The 19,498-nt window shown below is 44.4% G+C and overlaps 1 protein-coding gene across 1 annotated transcript; it reads right to left on the bottom strand.

The window, feature by feature from the left end:
• Nucleotides 1-1,457: 1,457 nt before the first annotated feature.
• LOC102541232 (prostaglandin F synthase 1-like) lies at nt 1,458-16,176 on the bottom strand. The gene is made up of 9 exons (XM_072954984.1): nt 16,093-16,176; nt 8,806-8,973; nt 6,709-6,825; nt 5,884-5,961; nt 4,761-4,883; nt 4,199-4,308; nt 3,014-3,179; nt 2,349-2,431; nt 1,458-1,530 (listed from the first exon to the last, which is right to left on the bottom strand). The coding sequence occupies exons 1-9, from the start codon at nt 16,174-16,176 to the stop codon at nt 1,518-1,520; spliced, it is 942 nt and encodes a 313-aa protein (XP_072811085.1). The 3' UTR covers nt 1,458-1,517.
• Between the last annotated feature and the right edge of the window lie 3,322 nt (nt 16,177-19,498).

Raw genomic sequence — 19,498 nt, 5'->3', positions numbered from 1 at the left:
CCATCTCCTCACGCAGTTCGCTTTTTCCTGTATGTGGTGAGAAGGCTTACGACTTACTTGAATAGAGGAGAGGTCGGATACTAGCACGGTAAATATAAAAGTCAGTTTTTAAAATTAGAGTCGTTCTAAGCCAGAAGTACTGTTCTCATCGGGAATTCCATCAATTCCGTCGGTTGGTGTCACTGAGAAGTGATCCCCGTAATCTGCTAATTACCACATCCGTCTCCTCTCAGTTACCTTTTTTTCTTTTTGTTCGTGTTTTGATGAGATCCCTTAAGCGCTATTCTCTAAGCAAATTTCATTTAGACAGTACAGTGTGATTACCTGTAGTCACCACGCCGTGCATTAGGTCCTCAGGACAGCAAGTAAATTGTAAGGAACATTGTATAACTGAAAACTGACACCCTTTGGCAAACATCTCCCCGCTTCCCCTACTCTGATGGCATGCATATGAGATCTTTTCTTATTGTTCCACAGGCCCCAAGGCTCTGTTCCTTTATAAAAAAAAAAAAGATTTAGGTTCCTTTCTCTCTCTGGTTCCCACCAGATGATTTACATTGTTTCGTCTTCCAGCACACGAATTACTTCCTCTGTTCTTTCAAATCTATTGAGTCAATTCACTGAGTTTTATATTCTTATGAGTGTATTTTTCAGTTCTAAAATTTCCATATGGTTTTTCTTTATCTCTTCTATTTCTGTTGTGGGATTCTCCATGTCTTTGTTGAAATGTTCTATTTTTGTTGTTGTTTTTAGTTTGTCCCCAGTTATCTGTGATGGCTGGTTGAAGCATTCTTATGATGGCTGCTTTAAACCCTTGGTCAGATAATTCTAATATGGCAGTCATCTCGGTGTAGGAATCTGTTGCTTGCTTTTTTAAATTCAGTTTGATGCCTTTCTTATTTTTGGTATAATGAGTAATTTTTAATCAATACCTGGACATTTTGGGTATTGTTTATTCATTAAATTTTAGATCCCTTTGAAAAAAAATTTTAGACTCCTTTGAAAAGTCTTATAAAATTATATATTCAATGTGAATATACAATTCACATTGTGAATTCTGTGAATGTGGTAAATTCACAGAACAAAAGAAAAGAACACGGAACTACAGACAGGTGAAGAGCTAGACTTGGAAAATTTGGAAAATACGCTGTGGTTAGCTTTTTCTGAGGGATCCTGGTCACCTGTGATCACTTCCAGGGCTGTCAGCTTTTCAGTCTCAGTTAGACGGGGCGGGGGGGGGGAGACAGATATACAAAAAAAGCCAGATAGCAGTAGATGAGAGTGTTCAAACTATATCTACATTGGGGGGAAAAGACTGGGTTTGGAAACTTTTATTTCCTGACCCACGGACTCCAGCCGTATCGTGACTGATAAGACCAAGTGACATGGGATGAAGCAGGTGTGTTCTCGTCCTTGAGAGTTTCTCCATCATCAGCCGAAATCCAGGAACGCTGGCCCAGCCACAGACGCTGTCGTTAACAGTCATCATGAGATGGATGAGTTGGATGATGAGAATATCAAAAAAGGTATCTAAAGGGAGAGCCTTAGTCAGGTTTCAGGGCTGGGTAAAGAGTGGTTCCTTTTAACTAGCTTAAGTATGAAAACTAATGTAATTTCCTTTTTGGACAAGTACAGACCCAACTGGTTTCATAAAAACCATGTACAATTGCATTACAGTGTAGCGAACACATTGTAGGAAATAAATACACTTACATGTACTCGGGCACACACGCAAAACACAAACCAGTATATGCCGTGTTTGTAGGTATATGATTCTGCAGCTCAGGGACATAGACTACTTGTGTCGACTTTATAAACTCCCAAGAGGGCAGAAGTGAATTCTGCTCCTTTTACCACAGTGCCAGTTTGGTGTAATACAAAAGTTAACAAATACTTCAAGGTGATGACGAGGAAGGTGATAAAAATCTCTCATTCAGTGTCTTTCATGCACGCAGACATGATTTTTCTATGACTTTACTGGATGAAAAATATATGTTGGATCTAAAGATGGACAGAGGGATTATAATGTAAGTCATTTCAACAGGGGCTTCCGTTTAGCAAGAGAGGTAAACTCTGTTTTCAAAGTACATTGGTTTTTGTTTAGACCAGTGAGTAGGACAAAGAGAGAAAAGAGAGCTGAAAAATAGGTGCAAAGAATGTCATACTGACAGATCCTGGAGTTTCAGCAGAGGAAGAGCAGAGGAACGGGGGGAGACAGTGGTACGAGGGCTTGAAGGAAATATGTTTTCAGCCACTTTCCTAAAAGAAGAGGCAAGAGAAGACTCTGCCCTTTGTGGACTAGAATAAACGGAATCCCTTCACTGTCCGGCCGCGCCGCGCCTACTTACGACTCATCGTCCATGTAATGCATGTTCCTGTTTAGGCCGTCCAGACTCTCCATGTCCTCGGGAGTCAACTGAAAATCAAAAACCTACCAGAAACGTGAGAAGATCAAATCAATTTCCAGAGGCAATGACTGCACACCCCCCTCCCCTCCACACACACAGACACACAACTGTATGTAGGAATTCATGAAGGTTTCATGAGACAGTTGTCTTAAACCCGGGGTTCATCCCCTGGCAAAAGTCATGGGCGTTCATCCACCAGAGCGTTGACACTGGCAGTTCAGATGGCCCTCAGAGACTTTCACTGAGTGCCCGTGGCCGTGGCGAAGCAACCCTAGGGATTCTGCAGCCCAGATCTCATCTCATCTGACTCCGTCATTTTGCAGCTGAGAAATCAAGGGATGATTTACTCAGGGCCGTATGGCTGAGTGAAAACTGGGATTCAGACTCAAGCTTGATCCTCTGTTGGCTGTTCCTTCCAACCACCATGGCCCCCCACCTTGCAGGAGGTGGAGGACAGAACAGTTAAACACAGCACATAGCCGCAGAGAGCACACAGGCCGATAAGCTTGGCCCAAATGCACATTGAGAGCCTCCCAAATCACCCCCACCAGGGGGAAGCAGTGTGCCTCTGTCCGTCCCTAGCCGCCAACAACCCTGCCATTTACCTGGAAGTTCTCTTTCATTCTCTCCTCATTGAAGCTCTTGGCCAGGGCCACCACCCTCCGCTGAAGCTGGTAGCGCAGGGCGACCTGGGCCGGAGTTCGCCCGTGCTTTTCCGCGATGGCTCCGAGGACCGGATCCTGCAGGAGAGCTGGGTGGTTCTTCTTCACCCTGGGAGGGAGGCAGACCTGCTCTGTGTCTGATACTAGTCACTTCCACCTGGGGACAGCTCACTCAGCCTAGGCATGGCTAAACCTCTAGAATCTTCCTTAAGACCCCCGGGCTGTCTTAATATCTCTTTTGCTTCTTTTGGTAAATCCAAAGAATAAATACAAAAGAAACCAAGGTGGAAAGGGGAAATTGGGCATTTTTTTTCATTTTTTAAACATTTCAGAGAAACTCAGTAAAAGATTGAGTAAGTCAAGAAGACAAAATTGCCCAAAGACCCAATCACCATCATAATAAACAAGAAGTTTGTAAGAATTTGCTATTTCAAAAAATGCTTTCCACTAACTCTCTGTTTTGTTCTTTTTTGTTTGCTTGTTTGTTTTTCCCATGGGAAACCCTCTTGTTTATTTCATTAAACAAAAATGAAGAAAGCAGCACAGGAGCAACTTTAAAGTCCAAAGAGACACCAACTCTGTTTTAAGCCTGTGGAAGCTGATACTCCCTCTCCTTGCTGCCCTGCCCAGCCTCCTCTGTGGTCCCCGTCAGTACGTGCAGAAGCCTGTCAGCTAACACAGGGGGTTTTCAATGCTTTTCCCTTGGTTCTTCACCTGCTCATTGCCTGTCACACCTGAGGCCGGCAGTGCATCATTTAAGATTTAAAGGTAAAAATTCTCAGTTTTGTTCTTAAGTGCTAAAAGGCACACATCTACATTCCTCTTGAAGAAACTAAACCTTAACAGAAATTGTTCCTTGTCTCATATCCCTCAACTGTTAAGTGTCAGAACCGTGGCTTGGAGTCACCTTGTCACTCTTAAAAGCCAAAGCATTTGTACTGGACGAATGTTTTAATCAGTCACTTGATTAGTCAATAACGGTTTGTTGCATCCCTACCATGTGGGCTAGGGGAAGGGTTTGCGGAGGTGGGTGGTCACTGCTGACTATCCTTAACTTCCCCCGGACAGTACAGAGGTGGCTCTGGAAGGCAGGGTCTAGGACCAGAGTACCTTCCTAGAGATCATTACCATGCCTTCCTCGACTCAGACCCCAAAGGGGCGTAAGCAACAAGAAGGACGTCCTTGGATGTGCAGAACTCCAGCAGTTTGCTCTGGTTGAGGTAAGGGTGACATTCCACCTGAAAGTTGCCAAGCAGAAGTCGGTTTACAGGACCGGCAGGACCACCAACACCAGATTCACGAGGAACACAGTCCTGTATTCACGGTGTCAGAAATACTTAGGAAAACCAGCAACACGGGCCAGCACGGCCCTTCACCCACAGGGGCACCCGTGCAGCTCCCGGAGCTTGCCTTTGGACGACAGCCCCGCGGCGGCGGAGCAGAATGAACGGATGAGCTCAGGGCTCGCAGAGGACAAGTGACATGGGAACAGAAATAAATAAGAATTAAAAAGTGGTGCAGCCTTTAGAACCATCTTCAGTAACTTAAAATACATTCTGTTCTCTTGAAGCAGCTAATGTCCAAAGGCACAGGAATGAGAGGGGCGTGTCACTGCTGACTTTGCCGAAATGAGGAAAAAGGAAGCGGGAGAGGAGGGGGGAGCGGTGGGGGGCAGATTGATGGGGCCCACCTGGTTGCAGACGGGCTTGTGCTTGAGCCCTGGCTTGTTCAGGATCTTCTCCAGCTGCTCGTGGTTAAAGTTGGACACCCCGATGGACTTGGCCAGTCCCGCGTCCTTGCACTTCTCCATGGCCTGGGGAGGAAGGGTGGTGAGGAGTGATCTGTGTAGCTGCCTCGAGAAGCATAATCAAAGGTAGGGTGCTGGGTGGGGCCGGAATGAGAGAGAGGGAGACAGAGCAGGAGAGAGAAAGTCTTAAACGGTGTAGATGTCAGTGAATAAGACAGGAATTGGCCAATAGGAGGAGAGTGAAAAATAAGATCGTTTTTTAAACAGCTAAGATAGAGTAAGAAAAGAATGCAGGTGGCCAGGGCAGGGCTGAGAGAGCCAGTAAGATCTGTAGCTAAACACCTAGAAACCTCTGGTTGAACAACAGCAAGACGAGCCAAGAGGGCAGGAGGTGTGGTCAGGTGCAGCCTGGGAGACAGGAGGGGGCCACGCCACCTCCCAGAACACTGGCTCTGTTCTCTCTTCGACCTCACCTCCCAGGCTCACCCTACTCCGGCCACACAAGCCCCTTCGCTGGTTTTGAACGTGGCAGGCTCTCTCCTGCCTTAGATCTGCCTCGGCTTCTCTGTGCCTGCGTCACTCTTCCCCCGGTGCCCCCAGAGCCGGCCCCTCGTCTCCTGCAAGGCTTTTCTCAGATGCCACCTTCCCAAAGGGGCCTGCTCTGCCCATTTTTATTTTTTTTAGTTGCTTCTCTGCGCCCCAACCCTCACCCCCTCCACACCCGACACTCTCAGTCCCCTTAATCAGCTTTGCTTTCCCTATCCCCGCCTGCACCTGTCCCCACCAACAGCATCGACCAATCTATGGGGCCAGAGAGCCTGGTTTTGTTCATGGATGTAGCCTGAGTGCTTAGAAGCACTCAGCACTGAGTACATCACAGGCACTCAGTAACTACTTGCTGAATTACTGAATGAACGAATCATGAAACCAAGACAGAGGGACATTTGGGGACTTGCCCAAGTCTACACAAGGGGGCAGAGTTGGACCACATCCACCTTTCCTGAGTTCTTGTCTGTCCTCTCTCCCCCAGGGCGCACAGACATGGCCTCTTCGGAGCTGCACTCACCTCCCACGTGGCACAGAGCTCCACGGGGTCAGAAATGATTTTTCCATGTGTGTCCCTTGGGAAGAAGTCCTCCCCGGGCTGGGAGACAGGAAAGAAGAAGAGACTGGATCAAGCCCCACCTGGCCTCAGCCAAGCTGTTCCGAGCCTGCAGACCCTGAGGCCAATGGAACAATCTGCCACTGATCCTGAAAGGAGCTGTGAGGTTAGGCCACCGGGAAAGGTAGTACAGTGGGAAAGTACACTTCCAAGAAGTGGTTTTAACTGCTGAAGGTTTAATAAATACTGTTTGTGTCAAGGGCATCTTGAAACACCCAAGACCCCAAGCTAGTGAGAGCCCAGAGGGCTGCCATGGCTGGACGGGCTCCTTGGTCCTGGACCCTGTGGGGTCCTGGACCCTGTGGGATCCTGGACCCTGTGGGATAAGGCCTTCTCACCTCTGCTCTCCACCTGGAGGTGGGCGTATACAAGAGCAACCTGTCAGCATCTCAAGGGCTGAGTCTCATCCTCATTAAAATTTTCTGTGCCTTCACTGGTCTCCAAGTCAGGACGTTCCCCAGACACCAGTGGGCATGAGGCTGAAATTCAAGAGCATGGGGCCTTGAAAGTATAGACAGTCGTCCACAAGATCGAGGCAAACGCACTGAAACCATTAAACCCTTGTCATTCTGGGGCTGGCATAGTAAACTGGGGTGGGGACAGTTGCAGAAAAAAAAAAAACAAATCAAAGTATTATATATGCTTCTTCCTATTTTCACAAACTGCATCCTCCTTCTGTTTAGCTGCCAGTGTTTAGGTTGTAGCCAAAGTAAAGTAACTTTCACTAACCTTCAAGGCTATTGGGTAATGAATAAGACAAAGATCCACGTAGCTCAGCTGAAGTTTCCTCAGTGACCTTTGCAGGCCAGTTTGGACCAATTCTGGGCGGAAGAAGGTGCCCCACACCTGCAGTGGTTGAAAGAGAAGTGGGGTGGGGTTTCGTATTTAAGAGTCTTTAGGAGAGGTTTAATACACCCACCACCAAAAACCCGCTCGTGGTCGTTGGAAAGTGACAAGTCATCCCGCGAAGCCCAGATTCTTTGTCATCATAGCTCATTCTCATACTGAATTCCGTAGAAAATAAAAATATGGTCTTACAAAGACATTTTCAAAACTCAGAACACAAAGGAATTATTTGGTTTGCTTGTGCAAAATATATCCATGGCTTCTCCCTCAACCGTTGTAAATCACAGTATCTGGAGGCTGGGCTGGGAAATCGGACTTCAGACGAGCACCTCAAGTGATTGTGATTCTGGAAATTCTCTCTCGACTGTATTAAGAGGTTGTTTTTTTTTTTTTCCAAAGAAAGGCCCATTAGGAACTTTCTGGGGGGTGGTATTTTAGTCACTTCATTTTAAGGAGAAATAGCCTAAGGAAAATCCATCAAAATTCCTAAAGGTAAAGAAATAAAAGGATCCCATGAGAAGAGGCTTAAAAGATGGGAGTTGAGAGGGTGAGAGCTGGAGGGACACCACATCTAAACACAGCCATGCGGATTCAAATTCTGGAGCTAGAGGGAAGAAAGAGGAGTAGGGAGAATAAATTAGGAGTTTGGGATTCATATATACACACACTACTATGTATAAAATAAACAACAAAGACCTACTATATAGCACAGGAAATGTATTTGATATATTGCAATAACTTACAATGGAAAAGAATCTGAAAAAATGCATATATGTGTGTGTGTGTGTGTGTATAACTGAATCACTTTGCTGTACACCTAAAACAAACACAACATTGTAAATCAACTATACTTCAATTTAAAAAAAGGAATACTCAGCAGGGAGGGTGTAGCTCAAGTGGCAGAGAGCATGCTTAGCATGCACAAGGTCCTGGGTTCAATCCCCAGTATCTCCATTGAAAAACCAAATAAATACATAAGCCTAATTACCTCCCCCTGCAAAAAAAAAAAATTAAAAAATAAAAAAGGAATACCCATTTACAGACCTGCATAGGGGTCATGATCATGAGCATCAGCTCTCTCCATGGGCTACTCAACTCCAAATTTAAATGCTTGCTAGCAGTAGTCAATTCAATGAACACGATGGGAAAAACTCTTGGGTTCCCTTATCCAACCTGACTTAAATACCAAGTTCTTTTATTTGTTTCAGATATGGTATCAGTGGATATAAAGAATATTAGTAGACAGTGGTTCTAGAGTTTTAAAAATACATTAAAAATACTTTTATAAACATGAATAATATCCTCAAATCAGTTTCATGGTATTATTTTTCCTGCATCACAGGAAAGAGAAATAAATGCCTATTGACAATGCAGTAGGCTGAGATACAAGGACTAAGACTCAAAGAGGTAAAAAGACTTTTTTCTTGGTTAAGAAATTTCCCAAAGTCAAATATATAGAATATTAAAGAACTAACATTTGATCTTAGTTTCCAAAAGCCAACAACTTCTGACTAAATTGCTTTACTTCCCAGTACAGCTGAGAAAGACTGAGTCACTTCATCAAAACTTGAGTATGACAGAGTCAGAAAGACCAGATCCACCCCCTGAGTTTCAAAACGCATGATAATAAAAACAGCTAGCATTTTTGAGAGTTTAAAATATGTTAAATACTTCTCTGAAAGTTTTACATGTATTTTTGAAGTAATATTCATAAAAATTATGTGAGGCAAGTATTATCTTCATTCTACAGCTTGGGAAACTAAGGTACAGAGTTTAGTTTCTCCGAGATCACATGTTTAGTGAGCGGCAGGACCTGGATTCAAATGCACAGAAGCCACACCCCTAGCCAGCTGTTCCAAACCAGCCTTGTCATAGCTCAAGAGTGAATGGAAATCAAACCAATGAGAAGAGAAATCCCCCAAGAGTCTATTCGGCGAAGAGCGAGATTCCCACAGATACATGTGCAACTACCCACAGCACCTTTGTGGTGTAGAATATGTCATCCCTCTTCACAGTGCCATCTGCCATCTTCTCCTGGGTGGCCCTTCCAATCTCTTCGTCATTTTGGTACAAGTAAGCTGAGTCAATATGGCGGTAGCCTACATCAATTGCTCTCTTGACGGCCGTTTCTACCTCGCCCTTAGCAAGCTGGAAGAGCATAAAAAGATAAAGTCCTACTTGATTCAGGAACAGGTGACCAGTTCCATTAGAAGAGCTGTCCAATAGAAGCCACTGTTTTCCTCGGGACTTGCAATGACAAAGCTTCACATTGGCTTATAACCAGTGGTGGGTCTTTAACAATTGACTCTGAAGAAAAGGTGCCCTGATTTGTAGTATCTGCCAATGTCTATGGTGGAAATACTCCTACCGTGCCCAGTTTCAAGCTACTGATATTGGGGAAAGATGCTTACAGTTGAATCTTTGAGCCCGTAAGCTGGTCCCAGCGCACCACTGGGTTTAACCCTCTGTTTCTGGATTTACACTATCTACATGACCTATAGATTTACACAATTTCTAAATTAAGTCACTCTCCAAGAGATCCTTAGACTGGTTTCAATCCAGAACTTCAGTGCTAAACATTATCAATGCAATGAAGGTATAATTTCAGGTAGAATAAATTAGTGATCTACCGATGTAAACTCAGAGAACACTTCAGACAGCGTTTGACCCTTGGACAAGCAGCAGCAGAGCCACTTGGCGGCTCGTCAGAAACGTGGATTTGTGAGCCTTATCCCAGATCTACTGATCAGAACCTCTGTGGGCAGAGCCCCCAGGTCTGCACTCTCAACAAGGTTCTCAGATACATGTCTGCCTGTTAAAAGTTGAAAAGCACTGACACTGCACAAAACAACCTACTCTGGAGAGAGGCGTGTTACAGATGAAGACAGTGAGGCCCACCTGGACTCCCCGAAGTCCCTCAGTGGCTGGTTCTGATCAGGACCCAAGTCCGCTACCCACCCCACCTCCAATACCTTTATGGGTACCTTAGACGGAGCAGAAGTGCCCGACCCCAGCATCGGCATGAAGTGTCCATCATTCATCTTTAAGGAAAAAAGCCTCATTTGACTCATCTTCTCTCACTGCTCTGGCTAAACAAATACTGATTTTCTTCTTCTCAAAGAGAAATCTGCGGAAGGAAGAAAATCGTACAATTGTTGTGTTTTTTTTTAGCAGCTTTAATGAGACACAATTCACGCATCGTAAAATCACCCCCTTTAGAATATACGATTCGGCGGCTTTCAGTATATTCATAGAGCTGTTACCACTACCAACTTTATAACCTTCTCATCACCCCCAAAGCAGCCCCACAATCATTGGAAACAAGCCCCCACCCTTCGTCCCCTTCCGCTCCTGGCAGCTGCGTCCTGTCTCTGTAGATTTGCACATTCTAGACGTTTGATGTAAATGCCTTCATACAAACGCAGCATTGTCTGCCTGCCTTCTCTCACTCAGCATAATGTTTCCAAGGTTTGTCCACATCAAGTACGCATGCTTCATTCCATCTTACGGCTAAATAATATCCTGTCGTATTGGGTGTGCCACATTTTATTTATATATTCGTCTGCATTTTTATAATTCATAAACATTTGGCTTTTCCCACTTTTGGGCTATTATGAGTCATTCTCTTATAAACATTCATGTACGAGTCTTTGTGTAGACACACATTTTTAATTCTCTTGGGTACACCCCTCGGAGTGAAACCGCTGGGTCAAATGGCAAATCCACATTGAACATTCTGAGGAACTGCCAGATGTGTTCCTGGCAAAGAGACAAACACACAGCTCTAGTCGTAACAGCTAGATGGCACTACATCCATCAGAGTTTCAAGGCAGGTAAAACTAGGTCTCTGGCCAGCCCCAGAGAAGATGGAGCACTGGACGCATGGACCAGCTCTTTCCCCTAAGAACAGGCGGAGCTAGGAGCGGGGGCTTTTTAACAGCTCACTCTGTGCTGAACAGGCGGAAGGATGTAGGGTGCCTGGCAATTCTCACCACCGTCTCTGTCTCCGCTGGGTGGCTGGCTGGTGCCGAACAGCCTCGTAGCAAGACTGACCTGTTCGCAGATTAAGCTCGGTTCCTAAGCGCAGCAAGAACAGCGACGGATCGTACGTGCTTTTTCTCAGGCTCCTTTGCTGGACCTTTTCATGAAGAATCTTAGATTGAACCCTTAAAACTCTCTTGAGGCTAGGACGTCAAGCCAAAAATTCACCATAACTTTGCCTGCTACGCCTGTAACGCTGGGTTAATTTCTCTCTTCTTGAAGTCCCCAAAATATCCTGAGATTTCTGGGCCTGCCAAGAAGTGACATTCTTTATTCACCTGGCAAAACTCCTGGGAACCCTGTAAACAAGGAGCCAGGCTAATTTTTTTCCAGGGGCTTTATTGGCTCCACAAAGTCGCCCTTGGCTCCTTAAAGGCATCTGTCGCATCCGAGTCGATACACGTGTCTCTCAAATATGACATTCCAGCCAAAGCCTTGGTAATATAACCAATGTTTTTTAATTATGCCCTATTACAAATATAGATTCTTACTGAGCCCATGCAAATGACTATATTACCATGAAAATTAAAATATTCACTAAGAGTTTCTGAATTCTAGAGGGGCCAGGTAAGCAGAAAAAGATGAACGTTTCATTCTTGTTCACAAAGATACATTTTGCTCAATTTCTGTAAGTCATAGAGAAAAGATTTCTCCAAATCTGGAAAAAACAACAACAACACATTAAAGAACCAGCAAACAGTCCCCCAAGTTATAATCACCCTCATCAGTTCACATAGTTAATTCTTACTGGTCTTGATCTTTTGTTAGCAGCTGTATGGAGCCATCAGTTGTTAGCAGCTGTACGGAGCCATCAGCTGTCTGCACTGGAGTTCTGCAATTCCTTACCCATTTCAGCCGCATGATCTGAAAGCTACCAGAAGCCTGCATTCTAGTGCACCTGTTAAGAGTCCGTTCCGCGAAGCTCTCTGTCTCTGCTAAGGTTGCCTGTCACACATCTGATGCAGAGAGGGAAACTTTCACTGGGGAGATTTATTTCCCGCTTTTAGGGGGACCAAGGAGGGTCAGAGTGTCCTTGTTGCATTGACTGTTTCTTAAGTAACTTCAGTTAAAAATAATCAACATGCCAAGATATGGCATATTGTGGGGGGTGACACATTCTGCTCCCCTTCGCCACAGTGAACCTCCCAGCCTGTGCCAGCCCTGACGTATTCAGATTCCTAAAATGCCTCCTTCTCAGCCCTCATGCTGCTGACTCCCTCTGTTTAGATCCCCATGTCCTTCCACTTTGACCTCTGATGTTGGCCCTAACTGCCTAGAAATGCTTCTACCTCCGACTTGCTGAGTATCGAAATTCTCCAGAGACCTTTAAACTTTCACAAAGCCAGCTCAGCTACTGGTATCTTCCTTTTGTTCCAAAGGTCACTCTCGGGATTGCAGACTGAGGAAATGCCCGTTGGGGTTCTGTGGACTTCGCTCCAGGCCTCCTTGATTCGGCCTCTCTGCGCGCCTCCTCTTGGGGCATGTTCTCAACGTTCTGTACAGTCGAGTTCCTACTCGCCTGCTTATTCCCCCATTTGACTTTACTGCCCTTAAAAGAACTTCCTTAATCAGGTAACTGTCGCCCTAGTACAACAGCCTAGGAGAAATAGACACATGCTTAGAATCACGCAACCTTCCAGGGCTGAATCACAAAGACGTAGAAAATCTGGATAGACTGGCCACCAGTAAAGAGACTAAAACAGCAGTCAAGAACCTCCCAAGAGACAGGAGTCCAGGACCAGACCGCTTCACAGGTGAATTCCAGCAAACATTCAAAGAACACTTGACCCCTCCACTTCTCAAAGCCTCACAAAATATTGAAAAGGCGTGAACACTCCCTCCTCATTTCACGAGGCCAACATCACCGGGTACCAAACCAGACAAAGACCACACAAAAGCACTTTTCGTGATGTTGACGTTTCCTTTGCTGTGCGGAAGCTGTTTAGTTTGATGTGGGCCGATGTGCATATTTTTGCTTTTGTTCCCTTGCCTGAGGAGGAATATCCAGAAAAACTATTGCTCAGAGTGATGGCAAAGAGCGTACTGCCTATGTTTCTTTTATGGTTTCAGGTCTTGAGTTCAAGTCTTTAACTGATCTTGAGTTGATTTTTGTGATGATGTGAAACACTGGACTCGGTTCTTTTTTTTTTTTTTTCCGGCATGTGGCTGTCCAGTTTTCCCAGCACCATTTATTGAAGAGACTATTCTTTCTGGTTTGTATGCTCTTTGCTCCTTTATTGCAAATTAATTGTCCATCAGATACATTGGCCTATAATTTTTCTGTGTGTTTCCATGGGATCTTGCTGGCAAAGACTATTTTTGACAGCTTCCATTCCACAGAGAAAAATACAGAAATTATCACTGAACTAAGAGTTCTGCCCCAGTTGGCTCAGCTCTACAGCTACCAGACTATCTTTCAGTCCACCTCAGGTGTCGGTGCTGTCCGCAGGCCTGCCAACTCAGCCTTTATCTCTGAACCTTCCTAGATTCCCAGGCAATTTCTCTTCACTTTTACGGTACCGCACATCGGCATGGAAGGAAAGGCTGACTTTGCTCTGCAGGTTATGAAAGAATTTTGGCAACTCTAAACATGAAGGCAGGGAATGCCTAGCCTCTGAGAGCTGCCGCAAAGCTGCAGAGGTAAGTAGGTCAATTCACAGGTGTGGACGGTCCCTCGAGGTTTGGTTCCACTTTCCTCACGATGGAAACATCCTTCTGAAAACCAGTTTCTCCAAAACTACTCTGCACAGTCTCATGTGAATTAGCCTGACAACCTCCAAACCCCCTTCGCCCAGTCGAAGGCGACTGCCAGAGAGCGGCCGCGTTTCCCAGTCCGGCTCCCCCGCGTAGGCCTTGGAACCATTAGCAGCACGGACGGCTTGACTGCAGGGGCATCGGGTCCCTTACCAGCGGCGTTAGGAGGCAGCCGCAGAACCTGGCTCTTCACAGGGACTCCAAAAAACTCATTTTTCATTAAAGGGAATAAACCGTTAGAAGGAATAAAAATCGGACCACGCATTATTAATTTTCCATAACAGACTATTTTTAGAGTAGTTTTAGATGACAGGAAAGCTGCACGAAGTTCTGAGACTTCCCGGACTTCCCCTCCCCTCCCCGACTTTGCCCTGTTTTTGGCATTTTGCTTTAACTGTGGGTCATTTGTTACAACTGATGAGCCAGTATTTTTACCTTACCGGGAACCAAGGGCCGTAGATCGCATGAGGGTTCCCACTTTCTGTTGTACAGCAGCCTTGTGCATGTGGACATGTATCACCGTTACTGTACACATGATACAGAATAGCTTCGCCTCCCTGAAAACCCGTGTACTCCACTTCCCAGCCTCCCTTTCCCTCTCCCTGCAAACCCTTGGCAACACTGATCTTTTACTGTATCTACATTTTTGCACTTCCCAGTTGGAAACAGAGCGTAGACAGCCTTTTAAGATGGGCTTTTTAAACTTAGCAAATGCATTAACAGTTCCTCTGAGTCTTTCCATGTGTTGATAGTTTATTACTTCTTAACACTGATTGAGATTCCACGGTGTGGATAGAATTATGGAACCATATCTGATGAACCTATGTGCACAACTTGGCAATTGTTAAAATCTGGCATAAACAGCCGTGTGTATGGCTTTGTGTGGACAAAAGTTTTCCACTTATTTGGGTAAATACCAAAAGACACAATTGCTGGCTCATATGGTTAGAGAATTTTTAGTTTTTTAAAAACCACAAACTGTCGTCCAAAGTGGCTGCACCATTTTGCATTCCCACCAGTAATGAATGAAGTTCCTGCTGCTCCACACCCTTGTCAGCATTTGCTGTCATCGCTGTTTCGGATTTCAGCCATTCTAGCAGGTGTGTGAGAGAATCAATCATACGGTTGTTTTTTGTTTTTTGGGTTTTTTTCCGTAACTTGCAAACCCATTGTGGCAAATGATGGTGAGCAACTTCTCGTATGCATGTTTGCCATCTGTATATCTTCTTCGGTGAAGTGTCTCTGAGTATTTCTGTTTTCTAGAGGAGAAAAGTAAGACTCAAAGTTCCAGTACCAGCCCTTGTCATACAAATAAATACTCTAACGACAAAATTGGAAGGCAAACTCTGCCTTCCAGGCTAGTGACAGGTTGTCCACTAGTCCCTCGATGTCGAGTATTGAAGGTTATGTTTCAGTCAAAATACAGTAACAAGGACCAAGAATTGAGACCTGACCCTGTAATACTGTAGCTCATCCTGTGAAGGAAAAGCCAGGCTGGGCCTACTCGTAAATCTAAGTTTAACAAGGGTCAGATCACTGATCTGCGTTCTGCTGGGCTAACTCGTAAATCTAAGTTAGTAAGTGTCAGTTTGCTGATCCCTGCTCATGGTTTTTTTTTTTTTTTTTTTGCTAGCCAGCTGGATTTTCAGCGAAACATGACTGGCCTTGGAGTGTCGGTTTCCTGCCTCCCTGCCTCTGCTTTGTGATAATGATGCTGCTAAAGCTGTTCCATGCCTATTGGTCGAATACTCCAAGCTTGTAACGAACCCTATAAAACCTCATGCACACGTTTTGGAGGTGCTCAGAGCTTCGGAGCAGAAGCCACTCTGAGCCCGCCGGCATAATAAATCTGACTGCTCCAGCCTTCCGCATGGTGCCTGTTCCCTGGCTGGCCTGTCTTTCCATAACAATTCCTTCAAACGATATTTTATTTTCTATTCTAGATACGTTCCCAAGCGTACAAGGTAAGACACAGGGGGAGTATTTCTCACCGGGCACCCAGCAGGCTTCCCCACAGCAGAGAAGCAAGTCTCTCCTATCGTTTTTCAATTACTTCATCTGCAGGACTTTTTACCTCAAATATTTCTCTGGATTATGTCTTGGAGGGAGAAAAGATTTCTTGAGCTGATGAAATATGCAGAGAAACCACTCCCCTTGCCATCACCCTTAAAGCCAAGCAGCTAACAGTCTCCTGACAGCTGAGTTCCACCTCTTCTGCCAAGCTGCGAAAGAGACAGAATCTGGGGGGGGCAGAAACCCAGAATGATCTGGAATTGACCACAGTTTCAGAACAAGATGCACAGTGAAGACTGAGTACTTTCTCCCCCGTGACAAGGAATGGTTCTTGGCTGGTTAGGGGAAGCAAGGGGGCCTCCCAGAGTCACCCAGGAACTCAGTGAATTTACAATCCAGGTTGTTTCCACTCATGCTACATCTATTTTAAATCCTCAACCCTAAGATCACTATTGTTACCTCCTCAGGTGCGAAGGTGCCAAATCCCAGCACAGGAATGAAGCGGCCGTCAGTAAGTTCCCGACGCCGATGTTTGGGATCCATTGCCTGTAGCTCCTCTAAGTGGACTTTGACTTTTCCTTCTTCACTCATAGGTTATAAATAGCAGGAAGGTACCACCCCAACTGCACGGCCCAAATGTTAGAAAACACACTGTAGGAGGAGCAGGTTGAAGCAGCACCCATGGAAGAAGAAGATACTGGAAACCAGTTAACTTCTTTGTACTTTAATCAACATAGTCTTAAGTAAATTATTATATAATAATAAAAATACATTAATTTCTTGCACAATTTAACTCATACTTTTAAGGAGTAAATTTAAAATTACGGATACACTTACATTGTCGTAAATTATTACAGGAGATTGCTGAACAATTAAAAAGCATATGTTAGACTAGACACCTCCATGTACCAACATCCTTTTTGTTTTTAAAAGTATCTTGATCTTCTGGATGATGTATCATTTGAAATATTTAGCTGTGCTAACTACACACACACACAACACACACACTATCACACAAACATGATCACATAATTTAAAGCAGTGGTTAATAAGCATTTTTCAATATGTTAACACTTAGTAAAGAATTAAAACTTCGATTTGAAAGAAAATTTGCCTTTTTACCTTTTCCAATAGCAAAATCATTTTTGTTTCTTTTTCTTTGCTTTTTAATAAGAATATCCAGTCCTGACAAGAGTGCAGTCCTGAAAAGGGTAACAAAAAAGGCATTCTGGAAAGGTGCTTGCTGAAGGTTAATTATTAATACTTTCGGTTATCATGTGCAGGGCCCAGATGGAATCTTGGAGTGTTTATATCTTTCACCTAGTGCATAACTTTTAGAAAACAATCATGATTTAAGTCTCCCCAAATCATAGATATTTTATACAATTTATAATCCTGCTCAATATTATTCATAAAAGAAAAACTTCAAAACAGTTTAAATTATAATAAATTTGAGAAGAGTTAGGGAAATCATGACACATTGATACAATGGAATGTTGTGAGGCCATTTAAAATTTAACATGTGGAGTCATGTCAGCACAATGGCAGACTAGAACAGGCTGGATTCTCCCAGAGAAATGTAAGAAAAAACCTCCAGTAATTAGCTGAAAAACGTTACAGGAGCTCTGGAAAACAGTCAAACAAAAATCCACAGCAACAAAGTCAACATCCAATTAGGGAAAATGCAGAGCAGAGGGGCAGGCTCATCCCAGCTGCAGGGGGAGCATCCATGCACGGTGACCAGGGACACGGGATTGGAGGAGGTGGCATAGACTAGAGCACACAGTCTCTAAGTAGAATTAGGATGTAAATTTGGGGGATATTAAGGGATTCAAAAAGCAGCCCTGTGTTCAGGGAAATGAAAAATCCACACACAGACCAGGCAAGATTCAGTAAAAACAGGAACAGTTTAGGGGACTTCTGAGACAACATCAAGAAAACTAACGCTTGCGTTACAGGGGTCCTCAAAGAGGAGGGAGAGAAAATGGTTGAAAATATATTAATGAACTTATGTCCAAAAATCTCCTAAATGCGAAGGAAAAAATCAGATATCCAGGTGCAGAAAGCACAGAGTGCTCCAAACAAGATGAAACCAAAGAGACCTTCACCAAGACATGTTCTAAGTGAAATGGCAAGAGCTAAAGATAAGGAGGTAATTCTACAGAGAGCAAGAGAAAAACAAAGCACCACACACGGGGGAGCACCATCAGACGTCAGCCGGCGTTTCTGCAGAAGCTTTGCAGGTAGGCAGGTGCGACGTGACACGTTCAAAGTGCTAAAAGGGGAAACCCTACAAGCTAGGATACTCTTCTCAGCAGGACTATCACTCAGAATTGAAGGAGAGCCAAGAACGTCTCAGACAATCAAAAACTGAAAGAGGTTATCAGTCATAAACTACTCCTAACAGAAATGCCAAAGGGTCTTCTGTAAATGGAAAAGAAAAGGCTACAAACATAAGAAAGAATTCCCAGGAAAGAGAAAATCCCTTTAAATGCGGATCCCTTAAAACTCCTTTAAATCCCCACTAAGTGGGATTTGCTAGGTGTACAGTAAAGGCTGGAGTCAGCCGCCTAAGCTAGTAAGGGGATTAAAAGATGAAACTTGTAAAATCAGCTATAACTACAATGAACAGTTTAGGGATGAACATGAAGACGTAATACACAATGACAAAACCGCAGAAGGTGGGAAGGGGAATGACAATGCAGATCTTCTCAACTGCAACATTTTGCTGAAAAGTCAGTGGATGGTCTATGGGGATTGCCTTGCATGGGACTTTGTTTTCTCTTGTTGTCTTTGACGTTCTCTCTTTAACTTTCGACGTTTTAATTACAAGTCTTGGTTTAGACCTCTTTGGTTTCATCTTTTTGAGGGCTCTCTGTGCTTCCTGAAACAGGATATCTTTTCCCTTCTTCAGGTTTGGGGACTTTTCTGCCATAATTTTACCTAATATATTTTCTGCCCCTTTCTCTCTCTCTTCTCCTTCTAGGACCACTGTAATGTGAGTGTTCCTCCACTTGGTGTTGTCTCACAGTACCTAAAACCATCCTCATGAAATTCTTTTTTCTTTTGGCTTCTGAGTGATTTCTATTTTTCTGTCTTCCAGGTTGCTTATGCATTCTTCTGTAAAACCTAGACAGTTGTTCATTCATTCTACTGTATTGTGCATTTTAGTTGTTTTATTCTTCAGCTCTCATTGGGTCTTTTTCTATGTTTTCTACTTGTTTAATGAAGTTCTGTTTTCCTCTTTTCTTTTCCCACTTCCAGTGAGCATTTCTATTACTATTGTTTTGAATTATTTATTTGTAAATCATTTCTCTCTGTTTTATTAGGGCTTTTCCGAGGTTTTATCTGCTTCTTTCATTTCAAACATGTGTCTTTTTCTTCTAATTTGTTTGACCTTATCTGTTTGTCTCTGTGAGATTAGGTAAAGGGTCACCTATTCCAGAGTCTAAGGGGTGTCCTTGTGTGAGAGCATCTCTCTGCAGTCTGCCTGTGACCAGTGGCTTTGGTTTTTAGAGCTGGGTTGATGTGATCATGGGCCAGTCTTTTCCCCACGTGAGCTGACATTGCTGTGTTGGTGGGAAATAGGGTTGGAGTTAGAAGGACTAGAGCCAGAGTTAGCTGTGAACTGAGGCTTCTCCTAGTATCAATTTGTGCCTTTGGGGGAGTGAAGCTGGGGCCCAAGGGGCCAGAGCAGCAGTCCTGAGAATGTTCAGCTCCTTCTCAGAGTGATGGCACAATGGCTGGGGGCAGGGCTGGGGCTCTGAAGGCTGGAGCCACACCGCTGAGCTGGCTCCAGTTTTCCTCTGTGCATGATGGCAGCCTCAGCCTTAGTGGGGATCAGGGCCTGAGGAGGGGGTTGTGG

The sequence above is a fragment of the Vicugna pacos genome, chromosome 35 (assembly GCF_048564905.1).
Source record: "Vicugna pacos chromosome 35, VicPac4, whole genome shotgun sequence".
In the NCBI taxonomy this organism is placed as follows: domain Eukaryota; kingdom Metazoa; phylum Chordata; class Mammalia; order Artiodactyla; family Camelidae; genus Vicugna; species Vicugna pacos.
Note: the sequence above shows the minus strand (reverse complement) of the source record. Positions and strands in the feature narration are given on the sequence as shown.

What these genes read in the sequence shown, in the direction of transcription:
- LOC102541232 (XM_072954984.1), bottom strand. Translation starts at nt 16,176, where the DNA reads ATGGATCCCAAACATCGGCGTCGGGAACTTACTGACGGCCGCTTCATT. An exon ending in TCTGAGTCGAGGAAGGCATG is followed by an intron (nt 3,180 to 4,198) that starts GTAATGATCTCT and finishes CCTCCCTCCCAG; the next exon opens with GGTGAAGAAGAACCACCCAG. An exon ending in GAATGAAAGAGAACTTCCAG is followed by an intron (nt 2,432 to 3,013) that starts GTAAATGGCAGG and finishes CGTTTCTGGTAG; the next exon opens with GTTTTTGATTTTCAGTTGAC.